Raw genomic sequence first — 15,514 nt, 5'->3', positions numbered from 1 at the left:
CGGGGCGGGGCCCGCCCGCTGGGGGGCGCCCGCGCGCTGCGCGCTGAGGGGCCGCTCCCGGGGAGCCTTGGCGGGATCCAGGGGCGCCTTCGCCGGGAGGAGCCGGGAATGACCCGGCAGCACGGCAGCGATCCGCAGGGTGACAGTGCTGAACGGGAAAGAGGTCAGCGTGCTCTGGGCTCCTGGTGCTGTTTTACCTTCCCTACCCTCAAGTGATTCCCACTCGGTGGCCGGCTGGGTGGTGAAACGGAGGAGAGCCATTAAATCTGGGAATGGGCTCTTCCTGCCATTCCAGACTGCCCGCGGCCAGCCCGCAGCACAGCGTGTTCCCATCAGAGCTCCCGTAAACACGCCAAAGCCACCAATTAGGTGGGCACGTGCCGTAGCCAAACCCGGCCTTATCGCGGAGCCAGGCGAAGCCACCGGAGATGCCACCTTCAGCGCACAATTAGTCAGAGGCGGGGCAGCAGCCTTAAACCCTGAGGGAATCCCCAGCAGGACACCACTAATGCACAGTCCCATCAAACATGCTGAGGTGGCCTGGGGTGTTCTCCCTGGCCATCCCAAACACACATGCCAGGCACCAGCGTCAGCCTATTAGTGCTCTTCAGAGCCTAATTGATGCAGCCCTCAAACGAGCCAACAACAATCAGGGAGAAAATTATCCAAACACACATCATCAACAACAACAACAACAACAGGCTCCAGGGAGGAACAGTAACTCTTTTCCTTCCCAAAAGCAGGGGTCAAAAACTGAATAAAATCCAGATGGCATCTGGGCCTGCCAGTCCAACAGGTAGAAGCTCATCAGCCTTGTGCTCCACTTGCTGGGGAAGCTCCTGACAGGGGTGGGACAAAACACAAAACCAGTGCCTGGTGGATTTGTCCTCCCTTTCAATGGGGTAACCCATCCAGGCAATCCTCCCTGTAGATCAGTTTTATTTCTCCTTTGCAGAAACGAATGCTAGGAACGATGCCCACACATCTCCACTGAAGATGAAGTTCTTCTCCTCACAGAAGAAATCCAGACTGGGCACGAGCATCACCAAGCCCGACCCCCGGGAGGGACACCCTGCCTTGTCCTGTCTATAGTGGGCACTCTGCCAACAGCTGTGCCCACACACTGGAGCCTGAATGCATTTCAAGGGCCTTTGCTAATGAAGGCAGCGATAATTGTACAAATCTAGACATTCCAGCTAGTAACAAGGATTTGGCAGAGGGAGAGTTCACTGCAAAATGCGAAACACCACTGAATTCGCTCCCCCAGTTTCCAGCAGACCTCCTTGGAGGAGCAGGGCAGATGTTTCAAGAAGCTGCCCTGAGAGCATGACACGCCTGCCAGGGAATGCTCTGGGCGCAGCCCAAGCCAGCACCTCTCGCTCTCAGCTGCACACCTCGCTGCAGCAGCAGTTCTCGGGGAGAGCTATGAAGGTGCACTGCCCACTGAAATCCCAAGGGTATAAGTGGCAAGCTGTTGGTGCCACATTGTGTGAGAATAACTGAGATTTATTGGTGAAAGTAACACTATCAAGGCTCAAAACATTTGCCTAGACACTGAGCAGAACGCTGATAATTTTGAAATCCATCTGATGAAATTCCTGAAACTGTGCTTATATATGCTGGAAAGGACTGTGTTTGTATGAGGAGTCTTTGTGATCCCATAGTCACAGACTACACCACTACAGGATAAACAATCACTCAAACAGCTGTGTGGTAACAAATAGGGGATGCAACCTCAACCATTCCACTCCTGTCACAACCCCTGAATTACTGCAATCTGCATACACATCCCATCAAGGTTTCCTGCCCCCTCCTATTGGAATAAACCAGGCACTGCTGAAAAAATTCCTGCAGCATGAGCCATGTCAACTACTGGAACATGTCTGAAGTGGTGGACACAGCTCTAATCACTGCTCATCAGGCAACAGGAGAAACACCATGTCTTGGAGTGAGAGGAGATGGAGAACACCAGTGGTAGGACATTTTGTTCAGGTGGCCTCTAACCACAAGAGGAATTTCAGATCTGATACTGCACCCTCTTCTAATTTTGCTGATTTTTGTCTTATTCTGCTCCTTGTTAAATGTTTTCCTTACTGGAGTGTGGCTATCAGCAAACCTCCCCTCACATATAACATGGTTCCATCACATTCAAAGAAGCCACAAAAACATAACCTGATCAAAAATCTCCCTGACTTTGTAAGTGGAACATAATCAGATCTGCATTTACAGGCACAGAGGCCAGAGCTGACAGCAGAAGCTGGCTGTAGTCCCCGGGTGGACTGTGGGGGTGCAGCCCCTTTCCTGGCTGCACCATGATCTCAGAAATGCTCCTTCAGCCTCGGCCTCGAGGAGCAGCCCCTGGGCTCAGCTCCTCTGGACTGAACACAAACACTGCTCCCAGGCCCTGCTCCTGCCTTCCTTAGGAGCAGCCCTGGGAACAGACTCTCTTGCCCAAACAGCACAACATCCCCGTTGTCACACTTTCAGTGGAAGTGCGGCCAGGATGAACCATTGCTGTGACTGGAGCCCCTCTCGTGGGGCCCTGCAAACAGCGCTGCAAAAGGAGCCCCTTGGAGCTCTCCTGGGCCAGCGACTCCCTCTGAGTGGGGCCTCTCCCAGCCGGGAGCTCTCCCGTTTGCTGCCCTGGGGGGAGCCCCAAAAAATGACGAGTCCTGGGCTGATCCTCCCACTCCTCGAAGGCTGACCCGCTGGGGAGATGCCACAGCATCCAAAGTGAGCATTTCCCTGCCCTCGGGGGAGTTCCTCCCAGGTACATCACACTGACTGGCTGTGTGCACACAGAGTGCCGGTGCCCTGGCAAAGCTGGCAGAAATGCTGCTCCCTGAGGGGCTGAGTACCTCCGGTATCCCACTAAATTAGGCCTGTGAGCGAGGTTAAGACATGAGTTCTAAGCTGAGTGAAATGCTGCCAAGTGTTGCTCTCTGCGAAGTTGCTCAGTTCGACTTTGATTTCCTAAGTTCAGTTAAGAGCTGTTAAGTGTCATTCCTCTGTTCATTGTTAGGGTTAGGCTGTGAGTTAAGTAAGCTATTCGTCAAGTGTTGTTCCTTTGTTAAATTATTAGGTTTAAGGTATAACTTAAGCACTATTAAGTCTGAGTGGTATGAAGCTTTTAGTCCACATTCCTTTTTATCTTTGCCCTCATTGTTCCTTTTGTCACAAACAAACACACCCCATTAATTCTGTCAGAGCTCTCCTTGCCGTTCCAGACACTGCCCGTAGCCGAGCCCTGCAAGAGCTCCAAGCTGGGGATGCTCCTGTAAACAGATAAAGCCACAATTTAGGGCAGCACCTGCCGTACCCAAACGCTGCCTTATCACAGAGCGAGCTGAAGCCACCAGAGATGCGGCCTCTGCATCTGAGCCCAACCCAGTTTTTGAGCTGAGCTGATGGGTGAGAAGAGAATGACCTGAGAGCAGTAAGAGGAAGCAGCCCCTGTGCCCCAACCCTGCAGCAGCAGGAGGAACACTGGGCTCTGCTGGGAGAACTGGGATCACATTCCCGGGGTGCCCACGGCTGCTCCCACACAGTTGCTGGCTCCAGGCAGCAGCAGGGAGAGCCCAGGCTGTGCCCAGCCCAACAGCAGCAGGGAGAGCCCCAGGAGCCCAGGCTGGGATTCCCAAAGGCAAAGCAAGAGGGGTTTGGTTTCCGTGTCCTCGTCCACAGCCGTGTCCAGTTCCAAGGTCCTGTTTGACCCTCAAGGTTCATGCAAACTGCAGGAAGGAAAGGGAGGGATCATTGTGCTCTGCCCCTCTGTCAACCACACATTTTTATTTCCTTTGCATAGATTAAAGTCACATTTTAGCATTTGATTCTCTTCAGGCTCTATGTTGACAAATAGAAATATGTGTAGTTACTGTTGATAGGTTTCCCTATCATAAAAAAACCCGAAAAACTTCACCAATATAAACCACATACCCATTAAAAGGACACAAGAACAAGTCTTTCCAGCCTGTACAGAACATCCAACCCCTCCACAGCTGCTGCAGGTTCACATTTCTCCATTGCCCCCCAAACCCTCCACGTCCCCTCCCACAGACCAAAGGCCCCATTTCAAACACCTTTATCTGCCCAACTGTGTATCAGGAGGCAGGGTGACTTCAGCCAGGGCATGGAGGGATAGACACAGGGAATGGCTCCCACAGCCAGAGGGCAGGGCTGGATGGGAGATTGGGAAGGAATTCCCGGCTGTGAGGGTGTGCCCTGGGGATGGTTTTACCGCAGTCACCAGCGTCCCCAGCCGGTTATGGCCATAACTGCACCAAAGGGAAAAGTGCTTAACAGGCAGGAAAACTTCTGTCATTGGGGGGTTTATTGTCTGCTCTGAAATAGATAGACAGATATAGACATATAGACTTCTAGATATACAGATAGATAGATATTTGATGTGAAATTAACAGAAAACAACAGTCATTGCCTGTCCCACATATTTGCCTGGAAGCCCCCCAGTTTCAAAGTTACACTGCTTTGGAGGGAGGGGTCACCTTTCCCTCCCAGGAACGTTCCCACCCTCCTTGGCAGACCCTGTCTTTGAAAGCAGGACGGGGTCTCACCAGAGCCCAGCAGAGAGGGAGAATCCCCTCCTTCCACCCCGTGGCCCCAAGCCTTTGGGTGAGCCCAGGATTGGAGCAGCTTCCAGCCACCAGCTGGAGAGGCAGGAGGGGCTCACAGCCCCGGGGTCCCACGAGCCCAGCACGGAGCTCACCCATGGCTGAGTGCATTCACTGCCTGAAAATGTGTTCTTTCACCTGCCCTGCCTCACCCTGGGCAGTTCCAGCTGAGAGGACGACTCCAGAGACCCCAAAACCCTCAACCACCTCACAGCACATTACAGCAGCATAGGCAGCCTTCAAAATGATTGAGAGCACCTCCAGGCCCCCAAAAGCACTCTTGGAGCCACTTTTGCTGGCTGTACAATGAGCTTTCCTTGTGCTCCAGACTTCCTTTCCTTTGCTCTCAATGTACAAACACCAGCTCAGGTATCCACCCACACTGGGGCACTCTCACAAAGTTCCTTCCTGCTCATCTCTTCCCATTTGGATTATGGGGCAACAGCTTCTCCACTCCAAGGCAAAGCAAACTGCCTGATCTGGAGAGAGATGGAACAAGCAGCTCAAAAATGTGCAAGAGCTGAAAGATGAGAGTCCTTCACTCCCTGCTCCCATTGTGGCACTGAGATAACAAGGGGAGAGCTCAGCTGTGCATTTAAACATTTCAGCAATCCCTTCTCCCAAGAATATCCTGTGGGTTTCAGAAAGATGGAATAGGGGAAATACAACCCAGACCTGGCACCAGCCCAGAGCAGGGGCACAGGGTGGCTCCAGGCAAGCCATGCAGCAGGAGATACTGAAACATGCCCGGGATTCTCTCCTGCTCAGAGGGATGGAATCACGGAATATCCCCAGCTGCATCCCACAGGGATCCTCCAGCCCGAGGCCTGCCCTGCACAGACACCCCAATGCTGCCACCCTGTGCCTGAGCAGTGGCCCAGCAGTCCCGGAGCTCTGGCAGGGCTGGCAACGAGGGATAAACTCCGGACAGGCAGTGAGGAGGAGGCCACTGCACTCTCCCACAAGCTCCCTGGAAAGAGACCAGGTCCTGGCAGGTCCCAGCTCAGAGCCAGCCTCAGGCTGATCTCCCAGGGCACATGAAAACCATGGAGCAATGCACTGGGAATTTCCCTGCTGGCAGAGCTGCCTGTCCTTCCCCCAGGTAAATGGGATAAGGAAATGCAGGGCAGCACGAGGCTGAGGAAGCACAGCAGCTTTTCCTTCCAGGGCAGACGTTCCTGTGACACAAAGCAGACCCTGCTGCTCCCCACAGGGAGACCAGGCAGCGGCTCCAGGGCCCAGCAGGGGCTGGGCTGCCTGGAAAATCATCTGGAGCTCAGGGACTGCCCATGGAGGGGCTCCTGGAGCTGACCTGGTGTGAGCAGGAACCTCCTCTGCAGGGACAAGGGGCAATGGCTTCACAGGGACACAGGGCAGGGCTGGATGGGGCACTGGGCAGGAATTGTGCCTGGCAGGGGGGGCAGCCCTGGCTCAGGTGCCCAGAGCAGCTGGGGCTGCCCCTGGATCCCTGGCAGTGCCCAAGGCCAGGCTGGACACTGGGGCTGGAGCACCTGGGACACTGGGAGGTGTCCCTGCCAGGGCAGGGTGGCACTGGGTGGGTTTGAGGTCCCTCCCAACCCAGCCCAGGCTGGGATGCTGTGGAATGAGGGCTGGCTGGGAACACCTTCACTGTGGTTTTGGCAGGGTTTAATCCCTCTGTGCAGTGAAGGTTGTTCTGGGTGTGGCCAATAGAGACTTGTCCTGCCTCAGCTCCATCCCCTCCTCAGCTCCATCCCCCTCCTGCCTTCCCACAGGAGAACCCCAACAGCTCCAGGGTCACTCCATCCCCTGATTTTGAACACAAGCAGCACGTGCACATGGGAATATAAGCAAGGAAAGGAAAAGCAGATTTTAATTAAAAGAATTCCAATCATTCCCACAGCACATGATTTTTTCAAATGACAAAGATTTCTCTTCAGACAGTTATTATTTGCCAGGAGTTGGATTTCACTTCATCATCAGTGTTGCATCAAGAGAAGGAAAAGCTTTTAAGCAAATCTGACACCTAATTAAAATAAATCTGAGGTCAACCCAGTTTTTGAGCTGAGCTGATGGGTGAGAAGAGAATGACCTGAGAGCAGTAAGAGGAAGCAGCCCCAGTGCCCAAACCCTGCAGCAGCAGGAGGAACACTGGGCTCTGCTGGCAAAGCAAAGGCAAAGCAAGAGGGGTTTGGTTTCCGTGTCCTCGTCCACAGCCATGTCCAGTTCCAAGGTCCTGTTTGACCCTCAAGATTTACGAAACTGCAGGAAGGAAAGGGAGGGATCATTGTGCTCTGCCCCTCTGTCAACCACACATTTTTATTTCCTTTGCATAGATTAAAGTCACATTGTAGTATGTGATTTGCCTGAATCCATGGGAACTGTGCCTGGCACAGCCCAACTGCTCCTGAATCCATGGGAACTGTGCCTGGCACAGCCCAACTGCTCCTGAATCCATGGGAGCTGTGCCTGGCACAGCCCAGCTGCTCCTGAATCCATGGGAGCTGTGCCTGGCACAGCCCAACTGCTCCTGAATCCATGGGAACTGTGCCTGGCACAGCCCAGCTGCTCCTGAATCCATGGGAGCTGTGCCTGGCACAGCCCAACTGCTCCTGAATCCATGGGGACTGTGCCTGGCACAGCCCAACTGCTCCTGAATCCACGGGAACTGTGCCTGGCACAGCCCAGCTGCTCCTGAATCCACGGGGCTGTGCCTGGCACAGCCCAACTGCTCCTGAATCCACGGGAGCTGTGCCTGGCACAGCCCAACTGCTCCTGAATCCACGGGGCTGTGCCTGGCACAGCCCAACTGCTCCTGAATCCACGGGGCTGTACCTGGCCAGGGCTGCCCACAGGGAAACTTTCCCTCCCCAGCCCAGGGTCCACCAGGGAGCAGCTGAGGGCTCAGCCCCAGGAAAGGCTGCCAGCTGGGGATGATTTCTGGAGGGGAACTCCCCACTCACCGCAGCCTCCAGGGCCTGGTCCAGGTCTGCCAGCAAATCCTCCTCATCCTCCAGCCCCACCGAGAGGCGGATCAAGGTGTCTGTGATTCCCAGCTCTTCCTTGGTCTTGGCATCCATGTAGCCATGTGTCATGGTGTACCTGCAAGGACAAAAAACATCTTTATCCCAAGAATTTGGGACTTGTATTGGTAAAACCAGCCTGGGGGTGGAGCTGAGGGGTTCCCTGCCAGCACCCCTGAAATGCAGCAGGATCTGACACCTCCTCTGTGCCACCTGTGTGACCCCACAGGTGCAAAGAGCTCCTGGCAGCAGCTCCTGGAAATGGTGGGAATGCTGACAAGTCAGGGAATTGCATCTCCGCCTCGGATTTCCAAGACACAAATGATTAACAAGAAGTGGATACCTACAAATCTGGACCTGACAAAGGAGAAAATCCTATTCTTCTTCCTTCCGGAGCTGCTCTTTATTCCACAGAAGCTCTGTGAGCTCTGCAGGTGGGGAATGTGCAACCTCCAGAATAAAACCTCCTGGTTTCATTCCTGGTTGCTCAGATCCCTTCCCAAACTGTCCCAAAGGACTCTGCAGGGTTTATTCTCCCCAGCCACACAGGACACAGGCAAGAAGGCATTTCCCCCTGTGCTCAGTCCCTGGCACCAGTTCCTTTCAGCTGCTGGAGGGGTTCAACATTTGCTGTGAAATCAGGGAGTGAAATGACTGAACATTTAAATACAGCCATTCATTTCCATGGACCTTTCCCAAAAGCAAGCTGCCTTTGAGTGCAATAATGCAATTCCTTGAAGATGCTGTTTGGAGCACTTGAAAAGGCCCCAGGAGCCCTGCCAGGGACCAGAGGCAGCCAGGTGCACACAGTGACCGTGCCCCTGGGGGAGCAGGGAGCTGGGCATTCCTCCATCCAAGCTCCTCATCCCAACACTCTGCAGCTTCTGGGATTGTCTTCATGGACACCAAGTGCCCCAGCCCTCCAGGCAGAACTGCTCTGTCTCTGCCCTCTCACAGGATTCCCTCCCTCTGCAACCCCCCCTGGCTTTGTGCCTCACAACAGTCCCTGAGTTTAGCTAAAGGCAAAACAGCAAAGCAGCTCTGGGGCTGGGAAGCTGTGGGGATTTTGTGGTGCTCTGCAGCTTTGAGAGGCTCTGAGGGTGGGAGGATGAACTTACGGATGCTCTGCCAGGCTCTCGAAGCCACCCAGACTAACACCCAGGGTGAACACCTGTGGGAGAAAGGGAAGGAGGCTATGGAATCATGGACAGAGAGCTCACAGAATCAGGGAATATCCTGAGTTGGAAGCACCCACAGGGATCACTGATCCATACCCAGACCCTGCACAGACACCCCAACATTCCCACCCGGGGCATCCCTGGCAGAGCTGTCCAAACCCCCCTGGAGCTCCAGCAGCCTCGGGCTGGGACCTCTTCAAGGGCATTGAGGAAAATGGAAAGTTTAGGCACTTTTTATCCCCTGCCTTTTCTAGAATATTAGCTGTAATTAGGGAATAAAGTGCACATCTGGCAGGTAAGAGCTACAACTGAAAACAGACTCATCCTGTCCCTGGATCCCAGGGAGTGTCCTTGGTTGGATGGCTCCTTGGTTGGCCCCAGCCAAGCATTCCCAGAGCCAGGGGCCCCTCTGTGCCTTTCCCTGCTGAGGGCACTTTGCAATATTCCAGCAGAGCTGCCCAGCCATGCACAAAGCCCTCTGCCAGCAGCAGCTCCTGGGCTGGACTGGACACACCCTGGCACCAAACACTTCCAAGGAACTCAGGGGTCCTGTTGTTCCCGCTCATTAACCCCCAAGAATAAATTATCCCTGATTTACAGAGGGGCACACCCAAAGGACTGGGCAAGAAAAGCCACTCCACCCTCCCCTCAGCAGGGCAGGTTCAGCTCTCTCTGAGGGTGATTTTGTTGCCTTTGTTTTACCTTCAAATTCTCAAGAAAGGCAATGGCATTTCCTTTTTTCCCTTTGATGTAGAAGGTGACCATCCCAGGACAGCCTGTGCACTGCTTCTTCATCAACTCATACTGAGGGTGGGAAGACAGCCCTGGAATGGAGAGAGTTGGGAGAATTCCCAGTGAATTCCAGTGCAGAGCTGGGGCAGCTCAGCCTCACCTGAGCTGGGCACCCAGCCCCAGCCACGGGGCACCACAGCTCCCAAACCCCTGCCCTGGGATGCTCCCAAACCCCTGCCCTGGGATAATCCCAAACCCCTGCCCTGGGATGATCCCAAACCCCTGCCCTGGGATGCTCCCAAACCCCTGCCCTGGGATGCTCCCCAGACCCCTGCCCTGGGATGATCCCAAACCCCTGCCCTGGGATGATCCCAAACCCCTGCCCTGGGATGCTCCCCAAACCCCTGCCCTGGGATGCTCCCCAAACCCCTGCCCTGGGATGCTCCCCAAACCCCTGCCCTGGGATGATCCCAAACCCCTGCCCTGGGATGATCCCAAACCCCTGGCCACCCACCTGGGTAAATGACCCTCTCCACCCTGGGATGGGATTGCAGGAACTCAGCCACAGCCAGGCCATTCTTGGAATGCAGCTTCATCCGGAGGTGCAGAGTCTTGAGCCCCCGGTTGCACATGTAACAGTCAAAGGGGGAGGGGACAGCTCCCAGGCCTGGGGGAATGGCAACAGAATTCCACAGAATTCCACAGGAATTTATTGCTGACAATGAAGAGGCCAGAAAATGGCTGGAATCATCAGAGGTAAGGAAACTCTGCACTGGGCCCATCCTGGTGGGTGAGGAGTTCCAAACCCCCCAGGTGCAGGGGGCACCTCAGTGGTTTCAGGGTGGGCCCCAGTGCTCTCCTGAGCTGCTTGGGAAGGGCAGACCAGCACCTCCCATTTCATGGGACTATTTCACTGAGCTTGCTTGTAATTAGCTCTGCTAATTACATTCCAGGCAGATTTCCCACTTGTGAGCATGCCCACCCTCCCCAGCAGGAGCTGTGGATGTGAACAGCATTCCTGTCAGCAATTCCCTGGCTGGACTTACGGGTCTGCAGGAATTTCAGCCTCTCATAGAGATCATCCCTGTTCACAGAGACCAGGCCCATGAGGACATCACTGTGCCCTACAAATGACAGGGGACAAGAACGGGATCAGCCACTCCAGGGTCCTGCCACAACCCCCAAATGTAAATAAAATCCCTGGGACACCTCCCACCATCCCAGGCTGCTCCAGCCCCAGTGTCCAGCCTGGCCCTGGGCACTGCCAGGGATCCAGGGGCCTCCCCACCCTCCCAGCCAGGAATTCCCTCCCAATCTCCCTCCACCCCTGCCCTAAGGATGTGCTCAACTCTCACACTCACCATTCATGTACTTGGTTGCAGAAGACATACAAATATCAGCCCCCAGGGCCAAGGGACGCTGAAAGGAAAGGAAAATAACATCATAATTCAGGCTGGGCTGCACTCAGGATCATTCCCAGCCATCCCAAAGGGCTCTGAGCTCACACAGCAAAAACAAGGGAGAAACAAACACAAAAACCTGAGGATGGCAATAGGACACGTGCTAAAAGCAGCACTACAGAGGGGCACTCTGGATTCAAGGTAAGCACAAGAAAATGAGATTTAAAAGCACTGCTCCAACTCCCACAGGCTCCAGGAGAGAAGAGATTGAGCACATCCAACACACAGAGCAGAGCTGGGAAGAAACAGCTCTGCTGCTCAGCTGAGGCAGGGACAAACCATGGCACTGACCCCACAAAGAGCATTGCCATGGGAAATGAAGGACTCCACTGCAAAGCTCAAGAACTGCTCTGCTCTCCAGGTGCTGCAGCCCTGCCCTGGAGGAGCTGAGAACACGAGCAAAGGAGGTTCCTGTGGCAGCTCTCTCCCCTCAGCTCCCAGCTCCCTGCCCAGGAGCCTGCTGAGGTGAGACAAACCAGGAGGTGGATGGCCAAGAGGTGCTGAGCAGTGCCTGATTTTTAATCAATCACTAATTAAGGCACTTTGCCCAAGGTATCAGCACATTCTGAAGAGTGAACAGCATAGGGGCATCACTTTTAAAACTCAACAAAGCAGGCAAATTCGAGCACATAGTAAGAGCAACAATGCATGGAAGTTCACTATTCTGAAGCACTTTTAAGACTTAAAAAATCGCCTCGTTTCATGTCTGCCAGTTATCAATACAGGAAAGTTCTGGCAGTTGTTATGAAGAAAGTTATAAACTTCTGAGTCATCTATTCAGCAAAATAGTGAAGAAAAAGTTAAAGTGGATGTCTCCAAAAAAGACTGGACCAAGTTTGCTTAGTTTTAGTTTTTCTTCCACTACCTTCTGGTTTTCACCTTTGTGGCTCAGAACAGCATCTACAGAAGAACTGATGTAATAAGGCCAAAGTGAGGGAACCCTTTGTAACTGTTCTGATTTCCATCAGGAAGAACAGAATCCCATCATTCCTGGAGGACAGACTCCCCCTGCCCCCTTCACTGCTGCACAGGCAGCAGCACCTGGGCTGGGGCTGGAGCAGAGCAGGTCACTTTACAATGCAGAGCCCAAAACTGCAGTTCCTTGGTGCTGCTTCCCTTCCCAAAAGGGATCTCCAGCCCCACTGGGACAGGGGACAGTCCTGTCCTTTCCCACACACCTGGAAATATGGAGACATGAAGCTGTTGTCCACGGCCACCAGCACATCTTGGAACCTGTGTGCCACCTCTGCACAGGCTCTGATGTCCAGCACTGTCAGCACAGGATTTGTGGGGCTCTCCAGCCAAACCAGCTGCACAAACCCAGAAAAACTCCAGGTCAGAGACTTCCCAGGGCTGTGCTGAGTCCCAGGGGCTCTGGGTGCTCAGGGCTGGCAGCTCCCTGGGGTTGTGCACTGGGGACAGGCAGTGGCCCTGCCAGAGCCAGGGGAGGCTCCAGCTGCTTCCTCCAAGCTCAGGGAGGTTTCCTCCAGCTGGGCTTGTGCCATCCCAGGGCATCCCAGCTGGGGCAGGGATCACCCAGCCAGGACAGAGCCTTCCCAAAGCCTTTCCCAGCACAGTTCCCTCCCCTGGAGCAGGGATCACCCAGCCAGGACAGAGCCTTCCCAAAGCCTTTCCCAGCACAGTGCCCTTCCCTGGAGCAGGGATCACCCAGCCAGGACAGAGCCTTCCCAAAGCCTTTCCCAGCACAGTTCCCTCCCCTGGAGCAGGGATCACCCAGCAGTGCCATGGAGCACCCCCAGCTCTGCATTCCCTCTGCTCTTCCTCACCTTTTCCCTGTTCCCTCCTCTCTCTCCAGGGCTTTCTGCCCTTCTTGGGATGCTTTCCAGGAGGCAGCACCGTGGGATATGGTGGATCCAGCTGTGCCCCAGGCTGCCCCCCCTCAGCTCAACACACCCCCAAACCCAACAGGAGCAGAGATAAAACAATTTAACATCCCTTTAAAATCCATTTCCCTCTCCCCTACCTTGGTCTTGGTCTCTTGTCTAATTGCATCTTCCAGCTTTTTTTGGTCTCTGCAGTCAATATATACCACTTTCAAATTAAACTCCTCTTCTAATTTTTCGAATAATTCTCTCGTGCCTAAGAAAAAACAAAAGTCACAAAATGAAGCAACTTCCTTAACTTTCATTCCCTGCTCTCCAGCCTCCTGCATCGTGCAGGGACAGTCAGGAGGGCACAGCTTTATGCTGCACACCATCAGTGGCACAGTTATACTTTCTTTATTTACAGAGTTTAAAGATTGTTGCAGATTGAGTGATCATGAAATAGTAATAATGGGAAGATGGGATCACAGTGATTTAGGAAGTACTTGAAATCACTGTGGGGTTCATGATCAGAAAATTAAACAGAGAAGAAGAAACAAGGGGCAGACTCCAGCTGCTGTTTCCCAGCACTCCAATAAAAATGATTCCTTCCTGTCTTTGAAGCCTTTCCCTGGGAGGATTCAAAGAATCCAGCAGCAACAGGAGATCCATGGATGTGCAGCACTCCCACTGGAAACACTGCCTGGACTGAAAATTCATTGACTGGATCCTCCTGCCAAGGTGATCCCCAGGGACTCAGTTTTCCACACGAGCAGGAAGGGATGGAACATGGAGGAGGATTCTGTGAGCTGAAGGAAACATCTGAGTGATGTTTGGGGGGTTCTTTTGTGGGAAACCCTTTCTTGATAACAAACCAAGCCCGAGGAGGAGCAGGGAAATTCAGCCCTGCAGGAAGCAGCCCAGGCTGAGGCTCCAAGGAGCAGGGGAAAGTTCCCAGAGCTGCAGTGAGCTCACCCTGCTCAGAGCAGGACTCTGGCAGAGCTGGGTGCACTCTGCACGGGCACTTGTGAGGAAGAGGGGATTGATAAAAACAGCCTGCAAAGAGCAGTGAGGTCCTACACGGGAAATTCAGGGTTCCTGAGAGCCACAGGCAGGTTTGAGCCCCTGCACAAAGAAGGCTGAAGCCACTGGGTGCTGTACCCACCTTCATACATCTCATTCATGGAGATAATTGTGTCTCCTGAATCCAGCAGGTGACAGATGTTTGAAATAGCTGCTAAGCCAGACGAAAAAGCCAAGCCTAAGGAGAAAGGATCATCAGTGTTTGATGTGACACAACAAGTCAGACTTGCCTTGGCCTTCCTCCCTTGGCCTCTGAAAAGAGCCTGTCCTGTCACTGCCTCACTGGGAACGTGCAGCCAGTGAGAGCAGGAGATGGATGTGCACAGCATGGAACCAGCATGGACACTGGGACAGACTGGGAACGGACTGGGAACGGACTGGGAACGGACCGGGGCCAGGGGCTGCCTGCTCCCACTGCCTCCAGTGCTGCTGCACAAGGATGGATCCAGCCCAGCCCAGGCATCAGCCACATGAGGAAGCAGGAGACAAAGCCAGGGATGGAGCTGGACATTCCTGCACCACAAGTGTTGGGTTCTTCCCCACCTCGGAGCTGCTCCTGCCCACAGCCAACAGCCAGAGCTGTGGTGACAGAACCATGGAAGGGTTTGGGATGGAGGGACCCCAAAGCCCACCCAGTGCCACCTCCTGCCCCTGTCCCAGGCTGCTCCAAGCCCCGTCCAGCCCATGAGGTGCTCACTGTATTTGGCTCCATCGAGGGCGGCTATAACGTTTTCCAGGATATGCCGGTTCGGATTATCATACCGGGTGTATGCATAACCCTGGGGTGGGAAGAGGAAACAAACATCAGAGAGAGCACTGGGAAAGCTTGGAATAAAGGGCTCCGGATGGCCGCCCGCTGCGGGAACACCGAGCCCGGGCTGGCTCAGGCTGCAAGGAACCACAGCGGCTCCTGCGGCCCCATCGCTGCTCGGCAGGGCCACCCCGGAGCGCAGGGCACGGCATCGCGGGCAGGGGCTCTGCCGTGTCCCCGCCAGGAGACTCCGCCGCCCGCCCGGGCGAGAGCCCCGCTCCCGGCCCAGCGAGATGCTCGCGTTTGCCCAGGAGCGGCCCGGGGGGAACATCCGCGCCGGGAGCTGCCTCCGTGCCCGGCACCTGCCGCCTCCCGCTGCCGGGCCCGGACACGCCGGGGCCGCAGCGGGGCTCGGGGGGCCCGTGGTGGCCGCACTCACCTCGTCCTTCCCGGGCACTCGCTGCTTGAACATGGTGGAGAGCGTGATGGGCGGCACAACGGCCTTGGAACTCCACTGCTCGGGCTCCTGCCCGACGTGGATGGCATCGGTGGCGAAGTGCTTAAAGGGTGGCAGGAAGTCCGGTGCGTTACCACCTGCCATGGTCGCGGCTCTGAGGGACCGCTCCTCAGTGCGGCTGCATTTAGCGGGCTCGCGGGGCGCGGCTTTCGCGCCTCCTCATTGGCTGCGGCGCCGGCGGGGCGGGGCCCTCGCGCCCTCCCATTGGCTGGCGGCGGGGCGGGGCCCGCCCGCTGGGGGGCGCCCGCGCGCTGCGCGCTGAGGGGCCGCTCCCGGGGAGCCTTGGCGGGATCCAGGGGCGCCTTCGCCGGGAGGAGCCGGGAATGACCCGGCAGCACGG

At 55.1% G+C, this 15,514-nt stretch overlaps 1 protein-coding gene and 1 long non-coding RNA gene across 3 annotated transcripts; one reads left to right on the top strand and one right to left on the bottom strand.

Moving 5' to 3' along the window:
• Positions 1-66: 66 nt before the first annotated feature.
• Positions 67-3,198, top strand: LOC135305488 (uncharacterized). The gene is made up of 2 exons (XR_010366632.1): positions 67-163; positions 956-3,198. It is a non-coding gene; the product is annotated as an uncharacterized LOC135305488 (long non-coding RNA).
• A 144-nt stretch (positions 3,199-3,342) lies between these two features.
• On the bottom strand, positions 3,343-15,273 carry LOC135305486 (cystathionine gamma-lyase-like). Of its 2 annotated transcripts, none has more exons than XM_064429203.1 (12): positions 15,097-15,273; positions 14,604-14,685; positions 13,989-14,084; positions 12,985-13,100; positions 12,179-12,310; positions 10,902-10,959; positions 10,587-10,664; positions 10,055-10,207; positions 9,511-9,632; positions 8,749-8,801; positions 7,571-7,709; positions 3,343-3,731 (listed from the first exon to the last, which is right to left on the bottom strand). In XM_064429203.1, exons 1-12 carry the CDS (start codon positions 15,256-15,258, stop codon positions 3,723-3,725), a joined length of 1,200 nt encoding a protein of 399 aa, XP_064285273.1. In that variant the 5' UTR covers positions 15,259-15,273; the 3' UTR covers positions 3,343-3,722. The 2 variants fall into 2 exon arrangements, with proteins under 2 accessions (XP_064285273.1, XP_064285272.1); XM_064429202.1 differs by lacking the exon at positions 3,343-3,731 and adding an exon at positions 6,453-6,869.
• Between the last annotated feature and the right edge of the window lie 241 nt (positions 15,274-15,514).

This window comes from Passer domesticus, chromosome 7 (genome assembly GCF_036417665.1).
Source record: "Passer domesticus isolate bPasDom1 chromosome 7, bPasDom1.hap1, whole genome shotgun sequence".
In the NCBI taxonomy this organism is placed as follows: Eukaryota; Metazoa; Chordata; class Aves; order Passeriformes; family Passeridae; genus Passer; species Passer domesticus.
This window is presented reverse-complemented; position numbering and strand designations above follow the sequence as displayed.